The sequence below is a fragment of the Orbicella franksi genome, chromosome 11 (genome assembly GCF_964199315.1).
Source record: "Orbicella franksi chromosome 11, jaOrbFran1.1, whole genome shotgun sequence".
NCBI classification, from domain to species: Eukaryota; Metazoa; Cnidaria; class Anthozoa; order Scleractinia; family Merulinidae; genus Orbicella; species Orbicella franksi.
Window position 1 is genome coordinate 6529127 of NC_138155.1, and position 27963 is coordinate 6557089.

The following is a 27963-nucleotide window of genomic DNA, read 5'->3' on the forward strand; positions in this document are numbered from 1 at the left end:
CAAAAAAAAAAAGACATTTCACTTTTAGATCAGATCGTTGTTATCATAAATCGTGCTGCAGGTGTTGTAACTTTTTCAAATTACGATCTTAGTACTAATGAATTAATGCAGATGGTAAACTGGGTTAAACTGGACTGCTAACGCCTTGTTGATAAAGCAATAATAATGCATAAGACTGTAAATAATATGGTTCCGGACTATCTTAGTTCGCACTTTGTCTTCCATTCCGATACCTTAACATATAACCTAATTATTTTAAAACAAGACTGTACATGTCCTACAGCGGAGCTGTACTGTGGAATAGTCTGCCCTTGGATATTCCTCAGTCACCCTCTCTTAATGAATTTAATTAACAAATTGACGTCAGTTTTTTATGCGTCTATCCTCTTATTGATGTTAAATATTGCGTCATAACATTGTCAAAGTGGTTGTGGAACCACAAGCCGCGGGCGAGTGATTCCGCAGTAAACTTTGACAACGTTATGACGAAATTTATTATCAATAAGAGGACAGACGCATAAAAAACTGACGTCAATTTGTTTTTTTTTACAACAACAAGACACCAAAATGGCCAAATGCCGGAAATAAATGAAGGGAAAGGAGGCCGTAAACTTACCGTAAACAGAAATAAGTGAATTTTATTTAAAATGACGTGAACATTGTCATTAGCTTTTCTCGCTTTTTGACTGACTACTTAAAATAGTCCATAAAATCTCATTGGTTAAAACGTTGACAGTTTGACAGCTGAAAGTTAAATTTGAAAGCTTGCATAAATTAACATTTTATCTGTCTGTACTCTTATTCATGATAAAAATGAGCTAATCAGCGCGAGAGAAATTGTTGTAAAAATCTAAGTTGAAGACTTATGATTTTGATAGACTTAAAATCTGCTAAAAAAAAAAAAAAAAAAAAATCAACAACAACCACAACATATAAATGGCTAGTAAGCAAAAAGTTTCTCACTGCCAACATTTTCATTAAGTGCTGGTTGCAAATCACGAATCAATCTTTCTTTAATTTTACAATGCACATCAGATCGTCCGGTGGCTAAAATGTCAAAGAGATCCTATTTTATCCTGTTGCCTGTCAGCGTCATATGGTCTGCCATGGCAGAAGAGTGGTTAGTACTCGTCAGCGCTTTAAAATGCTCCGTTTTACCGTCATGCAACCGACGCTTTGTTTATCCAATGTGAAAGGCGTTGCAATCCCAACAGCCAGCTTTGTACACAACCTTCGACATAAGGGAACGGCTGAGTCGGTCCTTATAGGGGAAAAAATACTTAATTCAACTAGTGTTTCGGAAAATAATTTTAAGACTAAAACAACCATAGAACCTGTGGATACATGATTTGAGCTGTTATGTGACAATTTTACTTTGAATTCCTACATAAGGTAAAGCTATGAAAATTTCTTTTTTCGGGACATGAGTGATGGGGTCTTTAGGTTTGTTGTGTTTGTTCACAACATCGTTCATGTTGTAGTTAATAATACCACGGGGCTACCCATTGCGTGACAAAAGCTTCTTGAGATCGTCCAAAGCACACTGTAACAGACTGGGTGACGAACAGATGCGAAGACACCGATATGTTGAGATGCGGATTAGGTTAACTTTGTACTTCCGAGGTGGAAAAGAATCCCATTGAGTGTAGAGTCCAGTGAAAGTTTTCTTTCGGTGAAGTCCAAAAGGGAATTGGTTATTTTAGTCTTAAAATTATTTTCCGTAACACTAGTCGAATTAAGTCTTTTTTTTCCCTTATAACGACAGACTTAGTCGTTCCCTTATGTCGAAGGTTGTGTACAAGGCTGGCTGTTGGGATTGCAACGCCTTTTACATTGGAAAAACAAAGCGTCGGTTGTATGACAGGAAAACGGAGCATTTTAAAGCGCTGACGAGTACTATACTAACCACGCTTCTGCCGTGGCCGCGCATATGACCCTGAAAAGCCACAGGATAAAATGGGATCACTTTGACATTTTAGCCACCGGACGATCTGATGTGCATTGTAAAATTAAAGAAACATAATTGATTCGTGATTTGCAACCAGCACTTAATGAACTTAACGTAATGTTTTTTGTTGTTGTTTTTCTTTTTGTTGTTGCTTTTTTGTTGTTGTTCTGTGTTTTGTTTTTGTTTTTTGTTTGTTTGTTTTTTTTTTTCCCAGCAGACTTTAAGTCTGTTTATTTTCATTTACATCCATTGGCATTTCTTTCCTTATAAGGTACCGGTTTACCTTATTAGGTATTAGTCTTCTCGTTTAAATTTATTGTAGTGAAGCTACCATTTCTATACTTCTGATGATCCATGTAGGAGCATACGAAACGTTAAGTTCTTAAATCAAGGGTTTTACAGCATGCGTTGTTTTGTCATGTTTGTGACCGCAGTTTGTTTTCTATTTTTAATTTAATATTGTTTAGTCCTAAAGGAAATGCCTGGTAAAAATAAATATTTTACCTTTCTCCTACCTACCATAAGTCATAGTATGGCAATACTTAAAGCATTTAAAAACTTTTCCAAAGTATAAAAGAATACTCACAAGGTCCCCATCTTCTACGGCTGCTGCAACCTGATGATGTTCGTTTTGAAAAATAGGTTAAAAATAGTTTCTCAAAACAGTTTAAAAACAGGTTTAAATAGTGTCCTGTTTGTTAAGGGCTCTTGGACGTACAAGCTAACTGACTCCCCACCGCGGTAAAAGGGGTGATGGTGGTGGTGGTGGTGGGGGGGGGGGGGGGTTGAACCCCCTTGGGTTTTCTTTCTCTTAAGTCATAGCAAAATAAATTTACAATGATTAGATAGCCCTTTGCAGTTGCCATGACAACGTCAAAAATGATAGACACAAATGAAATATCAAAATTTCCGGAAGAGATGAATGAACAGCTACTAAAAGTTTCAACCCCTCAGAGTAAATCGTCTTTTCAAACATTTGAAAAAACCTTATTTCGTGAGGTGGCACCACTCTCCTCCCCCAACCCTCCCCTGTACGTCCGAGGGTTAGGTGGCATCACGATCCTCGTAAGTTTAAAAAACAGATGGCACAACATATTGATACACATGTTTGGAATTGGAGATCGATCAACTAACGAAAAAAAAGTTATAAACAACATACTAAAGCACACATGTTTTAACCATCAACAAAAGAGGTAAATGTGCGCTGTCTAAAATAAGACATTTCACTTTAAAATCAAATCAGTTGTTGTTATCAAAAGCCTTAGTATGGCAATACTTGTTGCATTTAAAAACTTTACCAAAGTATATATATATATATATATATATATATATATATATATATATATAAAATACTCACAATATGAACGTCTTCTACTGCTGCGGTACCTTTGTGGTGGTGGTGTTGGTTTTGGTGTTGGTGGTGGTGAGCGCCTTCTTCTACGTCTCCGCCGCCACCACGCATCTACATCATCTTGAATGATAATAAATGCAACCACCAATACCAGGAGACCTAACTTAGCGAAAGAGACCATGCTGTTGGATAGGCACTCTAAGCTAGATGAAGGGACATAAACCAATCAGCATTATTTAAAAGTATTCAGTTAGCCGTGTACTTCTTTAATATTCTTCCCTGCAAACAAAGCCGAGTACCCTACGTCGATGTTACCTTTTGCTTCGAGATGACGAAATTAACGACGAGGCGACGAAACTAATGACGTCAAACTGTTATTATCAAGTGACCAGTTTTTCATGTAGCGCAAGTTAATTTCACGCTATCTACTAAAGACAAAGTCAATTATAAGTATGACTTGTTTTTAAGAATAACTGGTGATGCGCAGATTTTATCTCTTGTAATTCAAACGCAGCGACTCTTTAAAGACGAACTGCTTCTTTCCAAATTACTTGCGAAATGGTTGTTCGCCTAAAATGTCAAAATATACAGCAGGAGAGGTAAATTATCTTATAGGTACGAATTCAAAGTAAACATCTCCAAAAACTGTTCAATTTATGTAATGGATAAAAGAAAACAAACAAACAAACAAAAAACAAACAAACCTACAAGCAAAAGGTAATGTACGTACTTCCACACACATCTTAGAAAAATGTATCATCTTTTTAAACTTTTTCCAACCACCTACTTTGATTTACTAGCCTAAAAAGTGCTTCCGTTATATAAAATCTTACACTGATTGGGCTTTGCTACAAGACGACTTTGACAAGCTGGTTGATTGGAGTGACAACTGGAAGCTGGCCTTCAATATTGACAAATATTCTCTCTGCACAGTAACAAGGAAGCGCAACCCTCATAATTTGTAACTACAAATTGGGAGGGAAGATTCTTAGCAGAGTAGGAGCCTAACGCGATCTTTGGGTACTTATGTGACATACAGCTAGCTTTAGTGATTACACCCACGCCCAGGTGAGCAAAGCTAACAAAATGGTGGCTTTCATTCGTCGCACTACAATTTCTCATCGACTAGTCCGGTCTGTTTTAACCCTTTGAGCCCCAATTACGCATATATGCGTAATTAATAGCCGTGCTCTTTGTACCACTTGTAATGTCATCAATTTAAATGTCATCAGATATTCTTGATAAGCAGATAGTAGTACTAGGCTAGGCCTTTCCGTACAATGGTCAGGTTTAGATATCGACGACATTCCGACGTCGCAAATCGAAAAACAACGTTTTAAGTCCAAATTTTGACTTATGCGCATGCCCGGAATTGAAATATTGCTCAATTTTGTACCTAATTCTCGCAAAATCTCTCCTTTTAGTAAAAAAAAGCTTTCTTAGCAAAACGATGGCCTATTTAGCGTCATGGCAACTAAAAAAGCTGACTAAATGGTTAAAAACGGTAATTTTTTGGCGAAAGTTTGGTATTCAAAGGGTTAAACTCGACGATCTGCGATTCATGCCTTTCGTTTTGTATGGTATTCTTTTCGTTCTTCACGCTCCGAAAGCAGCAATAAAACTTCACGTTCGTTAAGAAATCGCGCAAGTAACGACTCCCTAAAAGTAACGACGTGCTCGCAAAGTAGCAAACTTAAGCACGCCTTTACTTCTCAGAAGAAATAACGGATTAAATATATCTAGCTAAAAAAGGCTGCACAAAAAGGATCAACCAAAAATCGTTTTCAACATAATCATTTATCCTTTTCTGCTCTCTGTATATCGATTTAACAAATTGACGACAGTTTTTTTTTTATGCGTCTCTCCTCTTATTGATGATAAATTGCGCTATAACATTGTCAAAGTGGGTATGGAACCACGAGCCGAGGGTAAAAACCCCAAAATGGTCAAATGCCGGGAATAAATGCGGGAAAAAGACGCCGTAAACTTGCCGTAAACAAAGATAAGTGAATTTTATTCAAAATAATGCGAACATTGTCGATGGCTTTTCTCGCCTTTTCATTGGCTACTTAAAAAAGTCCATAAAATCTCATTGGTTTAAAAGTTGACAGTTTGACAGCTGAGAGTTGAACTTGAAAGCTTGCATATATTAAAATTTTATCTGTCTGTACTCTTATCGATGACAAAATTGAGCCAATCAGCGCGCGAGAAATATTAATAAGACAGTTATTGTAAAAATATTTTTATTTCATTTGGGACGCAACCCCTAAATAACATCCTGTTGCTAAGCGAAAGTAGCGATGCCCGGAAATATGCCGGCGATAGGATTCTAGGGCTGCTAAATTCGAAACTAAAAGAAAGACGTTTCTTTCCAAAATTTACGGAAGTTGGTCCCATCCAGGTAAATAGTGCCAAAAATCGGACTTAGAAGATACAAAAGTCAGGAACAATATGCTAGACGACAGGCCAAGATATTAGGGAGTTTTAGAAAGCCACAATAACGGAAAAACAGCCTCAGGTAAACTGGTCGGCGTCAAATGGCGTAATATTCACAAGGAGTGGTATATAAAGGCCTGATTATCCCAATGGGAACTAATAAAGAGCAACCTAATTAAACACCTAAAAGAAATTTATTTTAATTTGTTTACAGTAACGCGAAGTACCATCTATTAACGCCTATCTTTGCTTTTGTATTTTAGCAGCAAACAAGCCTGTTCTAAGAACAGGAATCAAGGCTGCACGAATTTGGATGAACGTGCTTGCAAACTATTTCTCTTTCAAACAATTCCTAACTTCCCATAAGAGCACTCGCTTAAGTTCTTAGCACCCCATGAAGATTCGAAGGAAATATTCTTACCTAACTCTTACCTTGAATGAAAGCAATACCGAGCAGCTCCGACTGAAGAATTCTCTCCTTGTGCAGACGGAATAACTTTCACTTGGATAACAACTGAAAACACGAAGACCTAAAGAAAAGAAAAGAAAACAAAACAAAGCGAAACCAAACGTCAATATGATTTAAAACTACCATTGTTAAATGCTATACTAGTCAAGTTTCATTGACCTTCTTTTGGTATCGTGCCTCGGATCAGGAGAACACAGTGAATAATCTGTTCTACGGATAGTGGTTGGTCAGTTACTTAATTTAGCGCATTGCTGAAACGGGGTTAGTCCTGAATGGGCAAGGCGTTATTGACATATAATCCGGTGCGGTATTTCCTATAATGGACTACACGGTTAAGGGTTTACACCCACAGGGGTACCCTTTTCAGGCTGGAGGTATCGTAAAGGGTGGAGAATTCACAAGTTCAAGTTTGAAAGAAGGCAGGGAAATTGCACAAATATTAGGGAATGTTGCTTACTATTTCTCTTGTGCGCTACTGAAAACAAGCGTTTGCGCGCCTTAGACATGTCGCGGGAACTTATTTATTGTGTAAACATCGATCATATCACGCATTAAATATTTCCTGATCTGTCCGTGCAGAGCTGACCTCGTTTCAGCGCAATCATATGGATTAACTAAAAACTATTGTTCATAGTGAGCAGAAAGCGGCGCCGTAAAACAAATCTTTTGCCGACTTGTCCCGTTCTGAGACATAATATTAGGAGAACGTAAGTGCAACTAAAGTGAAATAGTAATTTACAATGAGTGTTTTTTTACCAGGTTATAGTCCGGGTTTTGCTCTTTTATTGCTTTTTTTTTAAACTGTCTTCTACGTTCTTTATTTCGGCTTTCCCTTTGAATTTTCTGGAAGGTAAAGATGACATCCACAAAGGCCCGCCACGTTTTCAGTGATAGAAGCGTTAGATTAAATCCAAAGCGATTGTTATGCAAAAAAACTCCAGTCACCCAAAGTTATTCGCGTGCCCGTACAAGATCTATCTCAAACTACTATATCCTTCAATGGGGATTTGTAAATGTAATTTTCTCAGCTGCTTTCGACAGCAGTTTTCCTTTTTTTCCCAACATCTCTGTCTCCACTGTGTCATCGGCTTGTGGATGTCACGTGACAGATTTGGAAGGCAGCCATGCATACCTGCACGATTCTTTGAGTGAACACGAAGGTTGCCATTCGTGATCGTATACCCAAATTAATCTTTTTCGTTAAGTTTTTCAGCAAATAGCTTCATGTGCTGCTTGTTTTGGCGCGATTTATATTTTATTTGCGAACAGATCATTAATGTAAAATGTTCTCCATTTCGCTTATTGCTCTACTTGTTTGTTGATGTTTTAATTACACTCTTGCTTAGGGACTATTTTTTAACAAGACCATGAAGGTCATCTGGCACCTTTGTACGCTGTTCATTTTGACGTTGATTCACAAGAAAAGTGCACAAGTCAATAGAGGTACGAATGTTTAAAAACCTGGAATGTTATCAACATTTCCAATCGACTGGTCGAGTCTGTTAAACTCGACGATTTGCGATTCTTGCTTTTTGTTTTGTATCGTATTCTTTTTCTTCACCCTCCATAATAAGTCATAAAACTTCACGTTCGCTAGCAAATGGCGCAAGTAGCGACTCCCCGAAAGTAACGATGTTTGTAAAGTAGCGTTCTCAAACACAGCTTTGCCTCTTAGGAGAAACAATGCGGAAATATATATATTACAAACAAATACAAGAAGCTGCACTAGAAGGATCATCCTAAAATATATTTTAACATATACATATGTCATTGTCTGCTCTCAGTATATCGACATATTTTATTTTATTTGGGACGCTTGCCCTAAATAACATGCTTTTGCTACCGGAAAGTAGCGATCCACGGAAATATATGCGATATGATTATTAAAAGGAGTGCTAAATCCGAAACTAAAAGAGAGACTCTCCTTTCGAAGTTTTACGGTTGTTGGTCCCGTCCGGGTAAATAGTGCAAAGAAGCAAATTATGAAAATATAAAAAGTCAGCAACGACATGCCAGGCGAGTGCCAAGAGGATGTTTAAACATCATTGACAGTGTACTTTAAACATTTTTGGGTTGCCATGCTACCTGTAAGTATTCATTGGGTTTTCCATTGTTTGCAGTAACGCGAAATACCATCTATTAACGTCTGATGGTACAATTATTATGCATTTATTTCCAAAAGCCACGCCGAATGCTGCTTATGCTTAAGCTTATGCGCTAGTGAAAACAAGTCTTTATGCCTTACTTTAAATATGTCTTGCAAACTTAGTGTGTATACTGATAAATATCACGGTATGGGACGTGATGAGTGTCTGACCTATCCATGCAGAGCTGACCCCGTTTCAGTAATGAGATCTCGTATTAACTGAGGGCCATTGTTCATAACAAACAGAAATAGATTATTGACCGAGCTGCCTTGTTCTCAGACATAGCAAAACCTGACATGTTATCAAGCCAGACTTCCTACATTGGTAAGGCTGGCAGAAACCTTAACACGAGACTGACTGAACACAACCGAGCCACGAGAAATGATGATGCCAACAATCATATTGCTATTAAAGATTGAAGCGCAGTCAGGATGAGACATAATCAAACGAGAAATAAAAACGTTCGCTGGCTAAAAAATTTCATCCCCACACCTGAAGAATTGGTTTGCATGTTTAGTAAATGGGCTGCGCCTCAAGAGAATCCTAACAGTTTTGCTGTCCTTTCGTTCATCAATGGAGTCACGCAGCCACTAACGAGAATTCTTCGAAGGCACGACATTCAAGTTGTAAATAAGCCCTTCAAGACTTTACAACAAGAATTTCCTTCTCCCAAGTTCAGACCATCTATTGAACATCATCCGAACGTGATTTATAAAATACCCTGTGCCGATTGTGATTGTTATTATTTAGGAGAAACCGGCCGGTGTTTTGAAACTCGTAAGAAAGAACATGTCAGGAATGTCAACACATGTGCTAATGGATCAAACATTGCGAAACATGCGTGGTCATTCGACCATCGCATAGATTTTGATAATTCTAGTGTCATCGACAAAGGCTCTTTTCGTATTAGAAAAACTTTGGAGGCTTGGCACACCTCTGCTACCAGGCATGCTGATAATAATTCTAAGCCGATTCCAAACCAGTATGGTGTTCTTTTTAAACATTAGTCACCTAATTTACACATTTTTACTTTGCTTTTGTTCTTGTTGCTTTTATCTCGTCTTTTTTTGCACATATTTTATCATTTTGCATTCCATTTTTTATCCGTCGAAGGCTGTAGATTGACAGTCGAAAGCTCATGTTCCTTTATGAATTTTTTTTAGCCAGCGAACGTTTTTATCTTAATTTTGGTTAAATCATATTGCTATACATCATCAGCTGACAAACCACAACGTAACATTGACTGGGACTCCGCTCAGTGCTTAACCTTTAGTACTATATGTACTATACTGTTTTCAACGAGTGATTCTGGAAAGCTGGTACACTAATCTAGAAAAAACGCCTCTTAACAGATGTCAGCAACTACCGGCGCCTTACAAACGACTTATCCACGATGGAAACGAAACTGACAAAACGGACTTCTAACGGACCGAATAATTTGACTAACAAAGGACGGACCAAAAACCGACCAATTTGACTAACAATAGACGGATCGAAACCGACCAATGACTGATGACAAACTTTACACGAGTCTTTCAGCTAATACCATCATGGCTAAACTGACCGATCACGTCCAACGGACTAAAGTTATAGCATAATCGACTGACAAACACTATTCACTTGACTCTGATGATGACTTCCGCTCAAGTTGTCGAAACGTCGGTCACCAACAACAGTTCTTTTCAGAGCTACACTCACCCGGACGATCACACTTACGAACTACGGCTTTACTTTACTTTACTTATATAAACAACTACTAAATTACACGGATAGGCAGTATATTCGTCTGCTTTGATGATAACATATTCATTTATCCTTTTTCTGCTCTCTGTATATCGAACAATATTTACTTTAGTCAGGACGCATCCCCGAAACAATATGCTTTTGCTCTCTGACCCGAATGTAGGGAAGGACTGCTAAATCCGAACCTAAAAGAGAGTCGTTAGTGTCAAAATTGAACGGTAGTTGGTCCTGTCGGTACATAGTCCCAAGAAGCGAATTTGGAAAATAAAACGCAGCAACCAGGATACCATACGAGTACCAAGAAAGCGACAGCAAACTTAATAGCACTTTAACAGCATTTTTTTTTTCCTGTCGCGCTCAAACTTCTATTCATTCAGCTTGGGCGAACATATTAAAAGAGCACTCAACTTGATTGACATTACCTGTGTTGATTAAAAAGCGGATTTTCTTAATTACCTTTCCGCGAAAAATTTCCACAAGGCTAATAAAGCCAACTTAGCTACTTTTCACATAAAGCTAAGCTCTAACAAGAAAGCGAACCTGCAGTGTTTTTTCCTTGAAATTGTTTTTTGGACGGTAAACTGCAATCATTCCAATAATGTTTCTCGGAACGAGAATCTGTTTACACAGATGAATATTACACACACGTTGCTGAATTATGGCTGTGCATGAGGGGCACTCAACTTGATTGACATTTCCTGTGTTGATTAAAAAAAACGGATTTTTATTCCTTTCCAAAACGATAATGAACACCGCAAGTTCTTTTCTAAGCAGCGCTGTTTAAAAGCAAATGTCTTCACAAAAGTCGAACAAAATTTCGGCAGGGCTAAAAATAAGTCAACTTTGCATCTCTTTTACATCTTGCCAGGGTCCAGGATGAATGCAAACGGGCAGTGTTTTGTTCTCCTTGAAATATTTTTTGTCTTTCCGAGAAAATCAACGTTTTCGATTTGACCTGCGGCCTAAATTTCGCGACTCCCAACTTGGCCAGTGAAAAGCGACCATTTTCATTCGATTTGCACGTCAGAACTACCGAGCGCAGAAAAGTTGTGATATGTCTAACTTATTGCAGAACTCATTTTCACTTAACCATAAAGCACAATTTCAAAAATATCCGATAAATTTAATTATTTCGAGGTGAACAAAACCAGAGTGTTCTTTGGCGTTATGAGTTAGTCGGTGGGGTAAAAAGAAATGTCTTTTGACCATGTGCCATACCTCGAAATTTTAAAAGATTCTAGATTCTAATTATAAAAGGTTAATTCTTTCATTAGTGTAAAGTTTAGCTTTGGCAAATGAGTAAGCATCCATCAAAAATTAGTCCAAATTAAATCGCTTATAAAAATCAGAAAATCACGCCACGCGTGACCAAAAATTATTATCGCTGTACCTTTAAACATATAATGAAAATATTACTTCAGTTCCAATCATCGACATTACGAAGGTATAAGAATCCTAAATATGTTTACTTTCTTCAGTTTCAGGGGAAAAACTGCAAAGTTTTCTACAGACCTGTGGATTGTAAAAAATCCACAAGACCTAAAAAACAAAACATGGATTCCCATATATGGTTACCCATTTTCACTTTTAACTGCTGAAATTTCAATAAATTGGAACTTTTATTCAGCTAATTTTATTCAACTAATCATGGTATTAGAATTATCCTGATTAATTTTGGTCTTCAAGCCTTCCATAATTTTCCTTTTTGTGAATAAATAGTTTCTAAAGTAACATAATTAGATATGTAATTATCCAAGTAACTTTGGATTTGACGTTACCCAGAGTACTTCAACTGCGAAATCCGCCACATTTTCCAAAACTGAGCATTATTTATTAACCCACATTTTTGGCGCGCCACATTTTAGTTCCCTGTTTGTCCTCAGATCGGCGATATGATTTTGGTAAAGGGTGATGATGATGAACTATGGAGAGCTGAAGTAATAGCTGTAAACCATCAGTTAAATCAGTTAAATCAGCAGGAGGATACTTCTTTTTAAAACATTGTAATTGGAATGACTTTTCCCGTTACAATTCGCTGCTCGGTTATGCTTGGATAAGATAATAAGCCAAGCCAAACTGTCGGCAGTTTCATTCCAGCAACATTCAAAGCTAGCCTTTCTCACAAATTAGTGGGGTATTTGGCTTCAAACGACAGCTGATTGTGGCGTCGTGGTGCCTTTTTAATGCTTCTTCATTCGTTGTTGTTGTCGTTGTTGTTGTTGTTGACGGTGCTGTTGTTGTTGGAAGGAGAACATTCGGCGTCTATGCACTGGTAAGACGCCGTCGACTTATTACAAAGGCATTACTTCGCTCATCTAATAAGAGCATTTAATAATGCCAGCATTATCTTGAAAGTAAAGTTACTTTTTTTTCGCTTTTCGCTCCTAGCCACTATATGCAGCCCTCCGTGTTTGCTGGTGTCAAATACTTCGGATATTGTTTCCATCGACTATAGCACTACAGCTGTTCACTCCATTATTTCGGGTTTAACAAGAGCTGTTGCCATAGACGTTCATTTCAGTTTGGGCTACATATTCTGGAGTGACGTAACAGAGAAAAACATCAAACGCTTCCGCATTGACGTACCAAGCACGACGACAATTATTACTGGCATTGGAGTTTGTGATGGATTGGCGGTGGATTGGAGGACAGCACAGCTGTACTGGACTGATATGACAAATGATAGAATATCGATATCAGACCTTAACGGTAATAACCAACGCAGCCTTGTTTCCTCACAACTGGAGAAACCCAGAGCAATAGCTCTGGATCTCGATAATGGGTATGCACTATTGTTAGTAATATGTCTTTTTAGAATTTATTTCTGGTTAAAGAACCTAGGAATTTTCTCGAGCTAACAAACTTATATCACTGCGCTTATCCAAACAGTACGAATAGGTAATTCGAACATTCTAAATTTATACAAGGGCGTGATTTCCGTAACCTCAGATATAATAGGGTTATAAAAAGATATGGTTAATGACTGAATTCAGATAAGAAAAATTACAACACCTTGCTTTACCTGAATTATCTATGTTTTATGCTTCCTCTCTTCCATGAGTAATAACCAATTCGATGTGTAGGAGAAATCATTATTGATGCAAGTTTACTTTCAGCTTCTCTGGGCATATTGGAGTATGGAGTGAAATTTGTGTTCTTTCGCTGTTTTCGTATTAATTAGGACAATTGGTGGTCTAAGTTATGACATGCTGATTGACTGACTGATTGATTGATTGATTGATTGATTGATTCATTCATTCATTCTTTCTTTCACTGAGGTTAATGATCTGGACTGACTGGGGAGCTAACCCTAAGATTGAAAGAGCTTCACTAACTGGAAATCAAAGGCTCGTCATTGTAACAACAGATATTTTCTGGCCTAATGGTATTGACCTCGATAAAGGAAACAAACGAATATTTTGGGTGGACGCAAAAACGGACAAGGTCGAATCGGTCGATTACAATGGCAACGACAGAAAATTACTTTTCCAACAGAGTGGCTTACATCCGTTTGCAGTTGCACTGATTCCCCCTTTTTTATTTTTCACGGATTGGAAAACGAAAGACGAGTTTCACCAACTGGACGCCTCAACTGGGAAAGTGCTTCGAAGTTATAGCATCAATGGTGGGCGTCCTATGGGCATCGTACCGTACGACAGCTCGCGACAACCAGCAGGTATTAAAAGGGAAATTTCATGTCATGAACAGAGCTCGTTTATTTTACAGGGATTGAAAAACTGCCTGACTGACTGACTGTCTGGGTGACTGACTAATTCACTGATTCGTTGATCGGGTCGAATGATTGATGTTTTGAATGAATGTTTGACTGATTAATTGATTGATTGATTGATCTGCTGTTTGATTGATTGATTGATCGATCGATTGGCTGTTTGATTGATTGATTGATTATTTCATTGATCGATCGGCTGATTGATTGGTTGACTAATTGATTGATTGATTGATTGATTGATTCATACATTGATTGATTGAAGGTGCATGCAAAGCACTGGCGCCGGTGGTTCTGGTTTGGTGGTGCAGTGTTTGGTCTGCTTTGGTTTATCACCGATTTCGTCAGTTGATGTGCTTGCATCTAGTTCTTAATCCACTTTCGTGCCCAATAATGTCATTGTACCATGTATACTATTGTGCTCACTAAGTTCACTCGTGCTCAAGCCATGAGCAAGCCGGTATCACTGTGCGCCATTATGCTCGTTTACGTACACTATGTGACAAACTTTGTTTTACATTGTGTCTCTTTGAAGCCTCAAGTGCTTGTGCTGTTAATAATGGTGGATGCAGCCATTTTTGTGTCGCAACACAATCTGGTTACGAATGCGTTTGTCCCACTGGTTTGACAGTAAAGCAAGATAACAGGACCTGCGAAGACAGTAAGTCTACTTAAAAAAGTGGAAGCATCGCGTATGACGAAGTAGAATACAGTTAATGATTTTGCTCCATGATAGCAAGTCTCAACCGAGATAACACCGCAAATTAAACCGCAATTCACAAATTAATACAGTTTAAATGGAAACGATTGTTTCTTATTGCCAAGCAGGGAACAAGGTCGGCTTTATATATATAAATCTATCTATCTATCTATCTATCTATCTATCTATCTACACATATACAGAAAAGAAACTCCCGACTTATCTTTAAATATACCCGTGTGACAAACCTAGTTCGTACTTTTTTTTTCAACCAGACGTTTATTCACGTTGTCGTCTACACGCTGAGTGGAGATTTTAAGATATCTTTGTTGAAGGTCACCTCAAAACCATTATCTCTACTTCCTTCTCGTGAGATCCAAAAAATAGCCTGCTCTGATGACTCCTTTGACAAAAAGGTGAAGAATGCATTACAGTTTGTAACCCTGTAAGGAGCTGTACAATAAGTATTTCTACATCACCGAGAGAAAAAAGTCAAATCGTCAAATCAAGAAATGTGTTGTCATACAGTTCTTGTAATTCTTATCGTAGAAGTGAAGAAGTTTATAATTTTTGCTGACGCCGACGCCAAATCGACGAACATTATTTCACTGGATGTTAACTACTTTGTGGTACAAACTTTGTTTCGTCATCTTGGAAATCAACGCCCAATTGCTTTGGACTTTGACCCAGTTGAAGAACGTGTGTACTGGTCAGACATTGCACAAGGTCTCATAATTAGCGCATTTTTCAATGCAACTGCTGTGAAAATTTTGTTTCGCTGTAACGTGGAGAGTCCCGAGGGCTTAGCCATTGACCACGTGGCACGAAATATTTACTGGACTGATAGAGGGACCAATAGGATTGAAGTGGCTCGGTTTGATGGGACAAGCAGGAAACTGCTCATCAAAGATGGACTTGATGAACCAAGAGCCATAATCCTGGATGAGAGAAATGGGTAAGTGAATCGGATGCCGAAAAATTGGAAGGTCGTAAAATAACTCACTTAGCATTGCTCTTTCCTTGAGGTGAAATCTGCCGGCATAACATACGATAAATATAGGTCCCGGCATTGTTTTCAAGATAACACAGCTTATAGCATTTGATCATGCATAATGTTGCAAATATTCTACTATATATTTGAAGCGAAATTGGTTACTACAGTGGAACCTCGATTTAGCGAACCTCTATATATTTAACGAGGTCCTCGGTATAACGAATGTTGTTCTTCGATCCAGTAATAGTAAAATGTATGCAAACGAACGTACCCTGATATAACGAAACCTCGTCCTAGCGAACATCATTCGCCAGTCCCTTTGCCCTTCGTTATATCGAAGTTCCACTGTGCATTGAATGGCGGTATATATATATTTATCGACATAGTTTCACCTCGTAGCCACCCCCAGGCGGAATAAAGTGAAATGTTGTAATTTTTGGTTTACCCAAGGAAAATGTAATCTACGGTATATTAATGCATATATATTTTTTTCCCATCCTAATTGAATGATACCACTACTTAAATATTTATAATCAGCCATCAGCCGATCGATAATTTGTCCAAGGAGGAAAAACGTTTCATACTTAGGCATTCATTCGACACGGACATCGATGGATGTACTAAATTTTGCACTGCTGCGAGCCCCTTGTGTTCTTACCTTATTCCGAGTTCAATCACAAAATGTTTCCGTGTTCTTTGACGCTTTCAGCACGATGTACTGGACAGACTGGGGCGCCAGTCCAAAGATCGAGCAGGCGGAGATGGATGGTTCAGCGAGACGAGCCATTGTAACTAGAAACCTTGTCTGGCCAAATGGACTTACTATCGACCAAACGACAAACCGTCTCTTTTGGGCCGATGCCAAACTAGACAAAATTGAGACATCAGACCTTACTGGAGGAAATCGACAGCTTATACTGTCATCTGGGAACAACATCCATCCTTTTGGCCTAGTAGTGTACAATAACATGTTATACTGGACCGATTGGAATAAAACGAGCGTTTCAAGATTCAATCTAACTAGCGGAAATCAGGATGTGATAATAACTGGCCTGCAAATGCCCATGGACATTCACGTGTTTGATCCTTCCTTAATATTTTCGGGTAAAACATCCACATTTCTTTCTCTTTAAACTATTAACAGTACATGGTATATGAACCTAAAGTAATTATTTTATTTTTGTTAATGCTGTTTAAGAACTGTTATGCTCATTGTGGAACGGTTTTCAGCTTTCCATAGTTACCTGAGATGGGAAAAGCTAGAAACTTTAAAATAACAAAATGCAAAGGATCCAAAGATCCATTTGTTTCTTTTTTCTGGGATAATGCTTATTGCACAGATGGTACGTTTCTGAATATTTCTAATATCACGGATCTTTGTCTAACATTCTTCTTTGCGTTCAGAGACGCAAACTGTACTCGATCAGCGTCAAATACATCACAATTCTAACGAAATTCCGAGGCTCGCAAGACAAAACGCTAAATTTGTCCACTTCTTCTTTGCATCCGGTTCCCCTCCGGGAAAAGGGATTTAAACGATTTTTCTTTCCCTAGGGGCCTTAAAGTCTTGTTAGAAGACTGAGATATCGAGCGTTGACTATTGCAATGCTTTATTTCTTTGTCGGTAGGACCTCATGTTTGTTCTCAAGGGAATGGTTTATGCAGCGATTTGTGTCTTCTGAAACCAGGAGGATATCAGTGCGCATGTCCAACGGGTATTGCACTCAAGCCGGATGGTAAAAACTGTGATTATGGTGAGGGTACTTAAGTATTCCGCAATTAGTCACTTTTTTTTACCAAGCTCATTCACTCACTAGTTTAAGTGAAATCGATGATTCGAGCTATATCACCACCTAGCTTTTTCTCCTTGGTTTTCCTATGGACACACTCTGAAACATTCTAGACTGTTTGTTGCGACAGACATTCAATGATTTCTTTACTGATCACAATTTTTGCTTTATTTTTTCCCCATTAATGCCAAGGTTTGTTTTATAAGAGAAGCTCTGAAAAATTTATGATCTTTGCTGAAGCCGATTCTGGAGAAATTTACAAGGTTCCTCTCCCGGTAGAGGAAAATCCTTGCTTTCCGCTCAAAATCAGCACAAACATCTCAAGACCGGTGGCAGTTGATTTCGATCCAGTGGAAGGAAAAATTTATTGGACAGACGTTACCTTAAAACTGGTGGCTAGGGCCTTCCCCAACGGGTCTTCGGAGGAAGTCATTGCGTATAATAATGTAGAGACACCTGATGGGCTGGCATTGGATTATGAGGGAAGAAATATTTACTGGACTGATGCAGGAACAAGTAAAGTTGAAGTAGCACGGTTAGATGGATCATTTAGGAAGAGCCTTATCACTTCAAACATTGACAAACCAAGAGCTATAATCCTTAACCTGGCAGAGAGGTAATTCGGAGATGCAGAGTTTTAATTGATTTGCTTTTCAGTCCATCTTATAGTGACTATCATCTAAAATGAGTTCACTAAGTAATCTGGTACAAAAGCTGCAGCATTTGGGATAAGTATGTTTAACTTTACTATATAGACACGGGTGTTTTCAGGCCGGAATATAAAACACAGACGAAACTACTTATATAACATCTTTCCTCCAAAGAGTTTCTCCCCAAAAACGTTTTCCACTCACATATCATGATGCTGTTTGTTAGGTCGCTTGCAAAAAGGACTACCCAACCAATCAGATTCGAGTTGTCATCAGGATCAAAATGTCATATTTTATCCTACGAAGTTAATTAAATAGTCGATTGTGTTATTTATTGTCTTACGCCTTTTGGACCTTTAGCAGGTCAATCTTTTCGAAAATTTTCTTCACCAAAATCATGATAGCAAGTCGTTTAGACAGAAATCACTTCAAATTCATTAAAATCCCAGGGAAAATCAAAATACAATTCCAAGTATTCTGTTTTATTATGATAAATCTGTTATTTAGAAAGATGTACTGGAGTGACTGGGGATCATCGCCAAAGATTGAACAAGCCAACATGGACGGTTCCGAAAGGACAGTTCTCGTTAGCTCCGGACTTGTGTGGGTAAATTCACTAGCCCTGGATTTCGAAAACAGACTGCTGTATTGGTGCGATGCTAGCCTTGATCAAATAGAAAGAGTTGACTTCCAGGGAAACAACCGAGTGCTCATACTTGACTTTTCCTCTGATAACCTGCATCCGTTTGGACTGGCCCTGACTGATAACGTTCTGTACTGGTCTGACTGGAAAAACAAGAGTGTCCACAAATACAACATGACCTCCTCTCTCAGTGAAGTATTGGTTCAAGGAATGGGAAGGCCAATGGAATTGCATATTTATGATAACACAAAAATCTTTAACGGTAAATCAGCTTCGATTTGATAAAATGTACATTCCCTGGGCGTCCTTAAACTTTCTTTGTGGCGGGGAGCGCGCGCGCGCAGAGGGGGAGGGGGGGGGAGAGGGGGGCACCCTCTAAGAAACAAGGAGCAGATAGCCAGTCAATAGCATTAACTTCTCCCGGGGGTGGAGGGGGGGGGGGGTCAAGCGCTGAAGTGTACAGGTAGAACGAAGTGAGTTGGTGCCCATTGGCAGTTCACAAAGTATGTTTTGTTAAAATGTTTGTTCAATGACTTGGTGAAAAAAGAGTGTTGTGTGTACGTACCAGCTCCCAACTTAAACACAAAGGCAAGACGAAAAATAACAAGGTAGCTCTCTGTTATCTCATAGGGTCCACCAGCTGTTCTCAACTGAATGGACACTGCAGCCACATCTGTCTTCCAAATCCACACGGCCATCAATGCGTTTGTCCGGAAGGAATACTGCTGAAGCCTGATGACGCCCTCAGTTGTGAAGGAGGTAAGGCCCGGCCCAGGCGAACTGTCAAATGATGCTCGCATATTCCTATGTGCATTTTTATTAAGCAGATTCAAACCAAGAATGGATGATGAGTTTCATAGGCCATAGGACATCCTGACTAACGCACAGTTCTTTCCCAAAGTCGACAATGCCACAAATCTCTATAAAGCCCTTTCCTTGAGTACATGTTCTCGGGCCGGTACATACTTGCTACGCAATGTTGTCAAGTGGAGTATGGATTCAAATGTTTTTCTTTTGTAAAATAGTGAATCGCTGCCCACAGCTTTCGGCACCAATCCACGGCAGTCTAGAGCCTTGTTCCACTTTGCCAGGAAAAACTTGCCACTTGTCCTGTGACAGAGGATACATCCTAAATGGGTCAACAACACGGACATGCAACAGCGATGGGACATGGACCGGCACTCAGACTCAGTGTAATGGTAAGTGTGCTATTGTCTCTTGATGAAAATATAGGGAAAAAATGAGAAAATCTCGATAATGGAAATGGGCAAGATATATGTGCCAGATAATGTGCAGGACAAGTTTTGATTTTTTTTTTGTTTCCTTTTGTTTTTTGTTTTGTTGTTGCTTTTACGCCATTCCTCTCTTACGTTGAAATGAAAGAACGCAAATCCCGGCTCCCGAAGCTAGAAAAAATTCGTTTGTCAGACGATTCTTGGCAAACTACGCATATCAGAGACTACATCTTTTCTGAGTAGATAATTAACAAGAGGTACCTGAACATGTATATCGCATCGTGAGTGTTTACATAACAATTGTATTGAAGCATGCTTTAAGTGCAAGCAACGTAGCCCTACGTTTATTCAATTAAACCCTTGCTAATAAGCACCAACGACCAAAATATTCTTGCTGTGGGTTGCAGCTGTTACATGTCCACCTTTACCAGCACCGTCCAATGGCATCCGGCAAAGTTGCACAGGGACAGCAGTGGAGTATTACAACACAGTCTGCCTCTTTGTCTGCCATCCTGGATATAATGCAATCGGCTCTTCATCAAGAAAATGTCTTGAAAATGGAACCTGGAGTGGCCAAGATTTCGTTTGCCAAGGTGAAAATATTTATAACCAGATTAAGCTTACATTATCTTTTTTTTTTTTTTTTTTTAGCAAAATCGCTTTTATGTGTTAGTTAAGAACGATAACTTTTCTTTCTCTTCAAAAGATCCAAAGGCTTGTCATTACTTGCTTGCATACCATTCATAGCACGTTTTTGTTATTTGCTAGTATTATTAAAACAAATTCGTGCGTTATACTTAAAGCTGTCACCTGTGCGCCTTTGAGCATCCCTGCTAGAGCCATTCTGCTGACTGTGTCCTGTAGCAATACGTACGGATCAAACTGTGTCTTCGGCTGCCAAGGTGGATATGGCAGCCTTTACGGGAATGTTACTAGGACGTGCTTACAATCTGGACAATGGAGTGGAAACGCGATCAACTGTACAGGTACCAGTATCTGTCCCAGTACACCATACACCCTCTAAGATACTACTGAGTAACTTCCATTTGAATCATTGACAATTTGGTACAACTTAATATAAAAAGCTGCTGATAACGAACCCCATCAAAGAAATCCTGGGAAGGTTTCATCCGAATAACCAAAAACAAACGAAAACGTTATAATGCTAGCTATGCGAGAGTCAACTGAAAGTGTGGCCTTGCAAAAAAGATCCCGACAGGTTACCGTGACATACAACATGTAATCAGTTAGAAGTTATTTCAGGACTTCGCTACATCAATTGAAGTACTTGTTGCGGTACTAAACCGACTGTTTAATATTGCATTCTTCCATATTTCAGATATCCTTCCTCCGACATTTGGCCTCAAATGCCCAGCAAGTCCATTGCTGGTATATGCAGAACGTGGCATGTTTTCAGCAGAAGTAAACTGGACGGAACCGGTTGCTACTGATAATTCAGGAATCATGCCTACGGTAATGTCGAATTACCAACCGCCACAAAGACTCAGTCAGGGAACTCACGTGATCATATACACTGCAGAGGACCAATCAAAGAACAAAGCAACTTGTAGCTTCACTGTTAAAGTAACAGGTGCGAATTGAATATACACGAAGTTAAAGATACTTACTTTTTTTATAAATTTTGTATCAGCACATCTGTAATAGCAAATTATTATATGATATAGCATACAAAACGTGGTGTTGTATCGCACCATCTCCCTCTATCTCTGCACCAAAAAACATTGCTTTTAATATTTCTTGCTGTCTCGTCTTCATTTTGCTCGTGATGTAGTGATAAATTATTTTCCCACATGTAGAAGCTAAAGAATTTGCTATTTTCGACGGGTAATACAGTCCTATTGAAATGCTAACCAACAATTGTGCTTATCATGTTGACGTCAACAGTTATCAATTGTACATCGCTGATGGTAGACCAAGGAAGTCCACTGCGCACGAGCAGCTGCGGTAGTCATTTTGGGGTACAATGTAAATTTTCTTGCATGATTGGTTATCGTTTGAATGGCTCATCAACAGTCACGTGTGTTGCCCCTGGCAGCAGACCTCCTGGATCATGGGATAACCCGCTGCCTATATGTCAAGGTAAGTAATACAGATGACAGCCTTCATAGAATCAAACGATCCATTTTATTTTTACCCTCTGAATAATGCTCAATAGAGTTAAAATATATTGACATTCATCAAGCTGGGACATCAACCACGGAGAAATAACAGGGTACGTATCCTTGTAATATTTGGTTGTTTAATTTTTATTTCACAAGTTTGGCTCAATGGTTGATGTGCTGGACTCAGGAACTTGTATTTTGTGAGGTCTATGCGATGTAAGTTCTTCGCAGAATTAAGAACTGATCTTTTCGTTTATTTGTAGCCATAACATGCCCTTCTCTGCCTTCTCCATCTAATGGAGTTAAGACCGGCTGTACTCATATCGGATCAGAAACTTATAACACTCATTGCAGTTTCACATGCAATATTGGCTACACTCTAATTGGTTCACCGACTAGGCGGTGCCTAGAAAATGGGACTTGGAGTGGAGACATGCCTTCTTGTCAAGGTTAGTAAAATACAACCCTTTACGATCAACGGCTGTTAGTAATTTAGTTTTAAAAGCTGTAAAACACACGAGGCACAATGACTCACATTGGTAGGAACATACCTTCTCCATTTCATGGTTAAAGCTTTCTGTAAGCCATTGCCGATTACGACTGATTGTTTCACACTAGCTAAAGCAAAGAGACAAAGGAAAGGAATAATATACCAGAAACAGCTGCTTCTTTGTGGAATAATGGAAGTCTGTCGGAAACAGTTACACAGTACAGGATTGAAGAGTGCATTACATCAAGTTTAAAGTTCTTAATCTCAGGAATAGTCCTAATACAAGCATCACCTTAACATTTACGCTTCCATAAATTCATATTTTTTTTTTTGTTGTTCGTTTATTTTAGTAATCAATTGCGGCGCACTCACTCCTCCAGCGTTTGGTGTCATTTCTCCACCTTCGTGCCAAGTTGGCAGTAATTATAGCCAGACATGTCGATATACTTGTGAAAGACCCGGATACGTTCTCGAGGGAATTTCTGTACGAGTGTGTGATAATAACGGACAGTGGACTGGGTCGAACGATACACATTGCAGAGGTAAAGTTGGCTAGCTTACCCTAGTGTAGAGTAACGTATGATTTGTTTTTGCTTGTTTTCTTTTCTTTTACCTGCATCTGCTTATTACCAGTATATTTCAATATTTTAATATTTTGACATTGAAATACCATGAATTTTTTTGCAAATCATTTAGAGGAAGTCTTAGAGCTTTTTCTTGTGCTGCATCGGAGTTATGGAATTCTGTTCCAGAAGACGTCAAGAAAGCTAATACCGTCAAAAGTTTTTAAACTAAACTGCAGATCTATTTTTTTTTTTTACTAAATTAATTAGACTGTTATCTTTCATAAGTTATACATAGACAAGTAAAAACAAACGATATAATCTCCCGACGTTTCGGCGACCTCATGACGCCATTATCAAGGGTACAAATGAGAATTAAATTAACAAATGCGAGTTCAAGAGTTATAACTAATTTACATAGCGGAGGTGGCTGCACAAATGCTTTAGCACGGATAGAATTCATTTGCACCTTCAAACTCGGTGGTAATTGTTTGATGTAAAGCATCTCGTTGACAAGACAATCGAATTTGTTCATGCATTTCTTGAGAACTTTGAAACAGCTAAGGAGGTCCTCAGGGACAGCATCCGCGTGGTCGTTGTCATAGTGCTTGCGTGCTGAAGATGACGTGCTTTTATGGCCATCCACGCGGGCATATAAATGCCCGCGCGTGTAGCCAACATAGCTCTCTGAATCACACAGGTTACATTTAAACTAGTACACTACGCACTGTTGATTAACCAGCTGCGGTTTGAGTAATTTGTTTAATTATTTAAATTAGTTAGTTAGTTTTGTTTTGTTTTGTTTTTTTTTTGCCGTGTTTTCACGAGAGAGGTTTACTACGGTTATTGCTTACCGAGGTTTCGTAGCCAAACCGCAGTTATCAGAGAAGCTGTTTACACGGAACTAATTAAATAAAATAGGCCGCATACAACGGACGGTTTGAGGGTTTCTCGGAAAGCAAGTGCTGCAATGTGGCACAGAAATTATCGGAAAATTATAGAATTTCTGACTTTACTCCAATGCCGAACGCAGGTCGTTGTCAATTTGTTTGCGATGATGGCGGGCCAAAGTCTCCTTAAATGCAAAGCTTTGTAGATGAATACCGGAAAGAAAATTTTGATATCTCGCTGAGCCTCTTCCCGCAAAAAAAAAAAAAAAAACCCTGAAACGGCATCTGCCGCGGAGCCCGGGCTACGTAAATGTTTACCAGTACTTCTTTTTTATTTGAGGCCGCCTAAAATTCTAACATTTGTTTTCCTTCTCCATAGACATCAATTATGACTTTTTTCTCTTTATTTGTGGTAGGTCTTCTTCTAGTTGCGCCTGCCGGTACACTGCCATTAAGCTACTGAGCTTCTAACAAAAAGGAAACGCTTACGGCACTTGGCGATGAACAGGAAACAGCAGTCCGGGATTTCTTTGCCTAAGCATGAGTTTATTTTAGCTTTTTTGGCCCGTTGACCTGAAACTTACTTATATTAGGAGGAATCTTTGTCTCCTCTTTACGCGCTGAACGCGTGAACACTTGCTGCTAAGATGTCGCGGCAACGTTTCCTCGGTTTCTGTCGGGTACTGAGCTAACCATGATGAGGCGTTCAACTGTCGACAAACATAAGTTGGCTTACTTTTGATTTTGCCGCCATTTACCGAGGTTTGCTACCGTGTTACCTCGATTAAAAATTTCACTTCAAAAAAGCTTCTCTGGCCTTACCGTAAGGCCAGGGAAGCTTTTTTAATTCAAAAAGGCAGAACAATTGATCCTAATGGTCTGAACATCCGCGAGGAAACATATTAATTGTTTTCATTTGTTTTCTTCTATTATGTTCTTTTATCATGTTATTTTATTTTACCGTATGCTTTTCTTTAATTTACACTGTCAATTACTTTTGCGTATTTCCGGTATTACCTGAATATCGGCTACATAAAAATACGTACCAATGTAAAATTTTCCCTTGTACCTGAAGAAGGCTGGTTTGGCCAGCCCAAATATAGTACACCTTCAAAAAGATCATCCTACGTTGTGTCGGTTTTTGCTTTTGTATTCTTCATTTTATATGTAAAGCCGATTAGATCACTATTGATCCAACGTATACCAGCAGGATCATCGTTCCGGTTGCTTGCTTAAACATTTTATAGTCACTTGATATAGTACACGGGTCATTTTGCAATTTATGTGCGTTGGCTGTTGGGCTGGCGTTACATATCTTCGCAACACAGTGCTGACGGGCCCCAAGAAGGGCGAAACAGCTGTCCACTGTTGCGATCCTACTTTATCGGTTCTTGTCATGTTGGTGTCTCGAAACGTTTTTCACGTAGTATCAGCCTTGCAGTCTATTGTTTGTCTTCACACATTTTTATGGCTGATCAGATCTCTTGTAGATCCTACGTTGGGAGCGTTTATCGTATGCGGTCCCTTGTAGTTTCTGGTTTCTCGTGAAGACACCGGCTTGGTTAGTTAGTGAGTTAGTTATTTTTAGGCGCGTTGAGTTGAGAAATGCGCCCTAGAAAAATGTAATTATTATTAGTAGTATTATTGTAAGTATTATTATTACTATTATTGTAATCATCATTATCATCATCATCATCATTCTGATAAATTTCTGTCTTGTTAGAGGTCACCAACTTAACCATCATGTTCCCTTATAATTTCTAGGGTACTGGTTATCAACTACTTTATATCTTTGATTGGTTCAACCATTTTTGTCCGTTAAAAAGTTGAATCTTTTTTGTCGTTTACAGATATTTCTCCGCCTTCGTTTAATGGCACCTGTCCCAACAACATGGTGTTCTATGCTACTGAATGCTCGTCCAGGGCCTTACTCCTATGGAATGAACCAGTGGCGACTGACAACTCTGATCACGTGTCTGTCAGCTACCCTGACATTCGTCCTCCAGTCAACCTTAGTATTGGTCTGTACAACATACTGTATTCCGCGATAGACAGCAGTGGAAACGGAGCTAACTGCACTTTTATTGTGCAAGTAACAAGTAAGTCAATCTTTCTGTCTTCAAGAAACTATGGTAAATAAATATAATACCAAGAAATATTATAATTAAGCTTGATTAATGGTTCGGTTTCTCTCTAAAGACAGAACTGAACTTCTGTTATTCACAGGAAAGTCCTGTACTGTTCTTCAAGCACCAATACACGGGGCCATAACTTCTCTTTCGTGTGGATTTTTATTTGGTTCCCTGGCTTCCTTCTCTTGTGATAAAGGATACCGAATGGCTGGGTCTCGACAGCGCTCGTGTAGAGCAGATGGAACATGGTCAGGCGACACAACCCTTTGTAACAGTAAGTGACTACTACTCACTTCTTTTTGATCTGCATATATATATTTTGACGCAAAACTGAAATTTCGTGTAGCACTGTTAAATCATTGTAGGAGAGTATTATATTGCAATTGATTGCTCGCGACATTCAGTAACTTGTTTCTCCCATGCATAATACCTAATTGTATCTTTTTGGAGCGCTTCGGCTAAACAGGCTCGATTAGTGTCTCGATAGCCTAAACCATGGTCTGAACCATCATCTGAAATACCGCCGAAGCGTACCAAAAAGATACGATTATATATGAGAATCTGGTTGACGTATGCAAAGATAAATGACTCGCTCGAACAATTACTGGATGTTGTTTTCCGTTATATCCAGAATAATCAAGTGTAAGTGTTATCGGCTGAGGCTGATAACATCTATAGTGACCTTGGTAAGTCTGGATATCACGAGAAATCGAACTTGGTAATTGTGTTATACCTATTGAACGAACATAGCTTTCATCCAACTCTTAGTGAAATCAATTTAATTTGAAGGCTGACTGACCAATTCATACTGTGTTAAAACTCTTCTGTTCACCTGTTCGTGATAATTATCCCCTTTATCCATTCTACTTAAACTTTCACGGCTTTTTCAGTGGATTTTTTGGAAACTGAGACCCTACGGTTTAATAAGCGTAGGTGAATATGAATGCAAGTGCAATTAAAGATTTACACTACGCCTGATATTTGAAAATTCTATCAAGCGTGCACAAGCCTTTAAGGGAGTGCAATTTGAGAGAATTTACAAATGTCAGGAGTAGTGTAAATCCTTAATTATTCGAACCTTCCTACGATTACTCATTTAATATATGACAGACAAAATTAAAAAAGGCCGCGCGTTAATTTGCAATGCAGTGCAAATTAAAAATAAACGACAAATTGGCCCGCTCTCAGCCAATCACAATGAAGTAGTTTTCTCTCTTGAGGAATGCACTTAGCGTTTAAATGCTCTTATTTTTAAACAAATAAGATACCCTCGACCGTGCTTGCTCCGTTATCAAGCACGGAAGTGAAAGAAAGCGAAAGACGAACCGCTAGCTATCGAACTCCAACTCATTAAGCTTTATTGAGGAACAAAGCAACTTTTTCTTACTCCAAAGCTTTGAGCAAGAGCCCCAGTTATCTTTCAAAATGGTTCGTAATTCGAGTTTCCTTCCTTCCAGTTGTTAGGTGTCCAACAATTACAGCGCCAACACATGGAGAGGTATTTCCGTATCCATGTACGTCGATCTCTGGTGTAAATTATGGAACAGATTGCTTCTTCATGTGCAATGTCTCTGTTGGTTACCGAGTGGAAGGTGCAAAAAACGTATCCTGCAATGAAAGTGGGTTTTGGAGTGCAGATACTACCAAGATAATATGTAGAGGTATCTAATGTAGATATACTTTTGTACGTGGTTTATTTACCTGATAAACCAGGGAAAGTAACGTATCTTAATCATTTTCGTCATTTAACTGTTTCATGTTTCTCCGAGGTAGCAGGTGCACGAGACCATCACGCTCTCTAACCAACCTGCTTGTTTTTTGTTTGCTTGTTTGTTTTTTGTTTCTTTTTTCCTGGTGATTCTTCAGCTCCACCATTCCCCAGTCTTTCTCTTCTCCTCGACCTTTCTACGCGAAAATTCCTTTCTGAAAATC

General features: G+C 38.8%; 2 protein-coding genes across 3 annotated transcripts in view; one reads left to right on the forward strand and one right to left on the reverse strand.

The window, feature by feature from the left end:
* The window catches only part of LOC145502329 (uncharacterized), a 47155-nt gene extending 40521 nt beyond the window's left edge, over positions 1–6634 (reverse strand). Inside the window, exons 1-4 of one of the 2 annotated variants that reach the window (XM_081481596.1) lie at positions 6364–6634; positions 6168–6265; positions 3306–3502; positions 2535–2564 (exon numbers count right to left, since the gene is read on the reverse strand). In XM_081481596.1, coding sequence (XP_081337722.1) covers positions 2535–2564; positions 3306–3480 — 205 coding nt within the window. In that variant the 5' untranslated portion in view covers positions 3481–3502; positions 6168–6265; positions 6364–6634. The other variant, XM_081481595.1, reaches the window with a different exon arrangement.
* A 197-nt stretch (positions 6635–6831) lies between these two features.
* Positions 6832–27963, forward strand: part of LOC145502479 (uncharacterized) — a 29056-nt gene continuing 7924 nt past the window's right edge. Inside the window, exons 1-21 of the mRNA XM_081481801.1 lie at positions 6832–6911; positions 7551–7647; positions 12483–12876; positions 13373–13770; positions 14357–14482; positions 15071–15476; positions 16225–16619; positions 17144–17269; positions 17498–17921; positions 18463–18860; positions 19229–19357; positions 19624–19797; positions 20241–20426; positions 20637–20819; positions 21173–21424; positions 21739–21933; positions 22220–22405; positions 22797–22988; positions 25750–25998; positions 26126–26305; positions 27489–27692. Of these exons, the coding sequence (XP_081337927.1) occupies positions 7572–7647; positions 12483–12876; positions 13373–13770; positions 14357–14482; positions 15071–15476; positions 16225–16619; positions 17144–17269; positions 17498–17921; positions 18463–18860; positions 19229–19357; positions 19624–19797; positions 20241–20426; positions 20637–20819; positions 21173–21424; positions 21739–21933; positions 22220–22405; positions 22797–22988; positions 25750–25998; positions 26126–26305; positions 27489–27692 (4873 nt within the window). The 5' untranslated portion in view covers positions 6832–6911; positions 7551–7571. The remainder of the gene's footprint in view (positions 6912–7550; positions 7648–12482; positions 12877–13372; positions 13771–14356; positions 14483–15070; positions 15477–16224; positions 16620–17143; positions 17270–17497; positions 17922–18462; positions 18861–19228; positions 19358–19623; positions 19798–20240; positions 20427–20636; positions 20820–21172; positions 21425–21738; positions 21934–22219; positions 22406–22796; positions 22989–25749; positions 25999–26125; positions 26306–27488; positions 27693–27963) is intronic.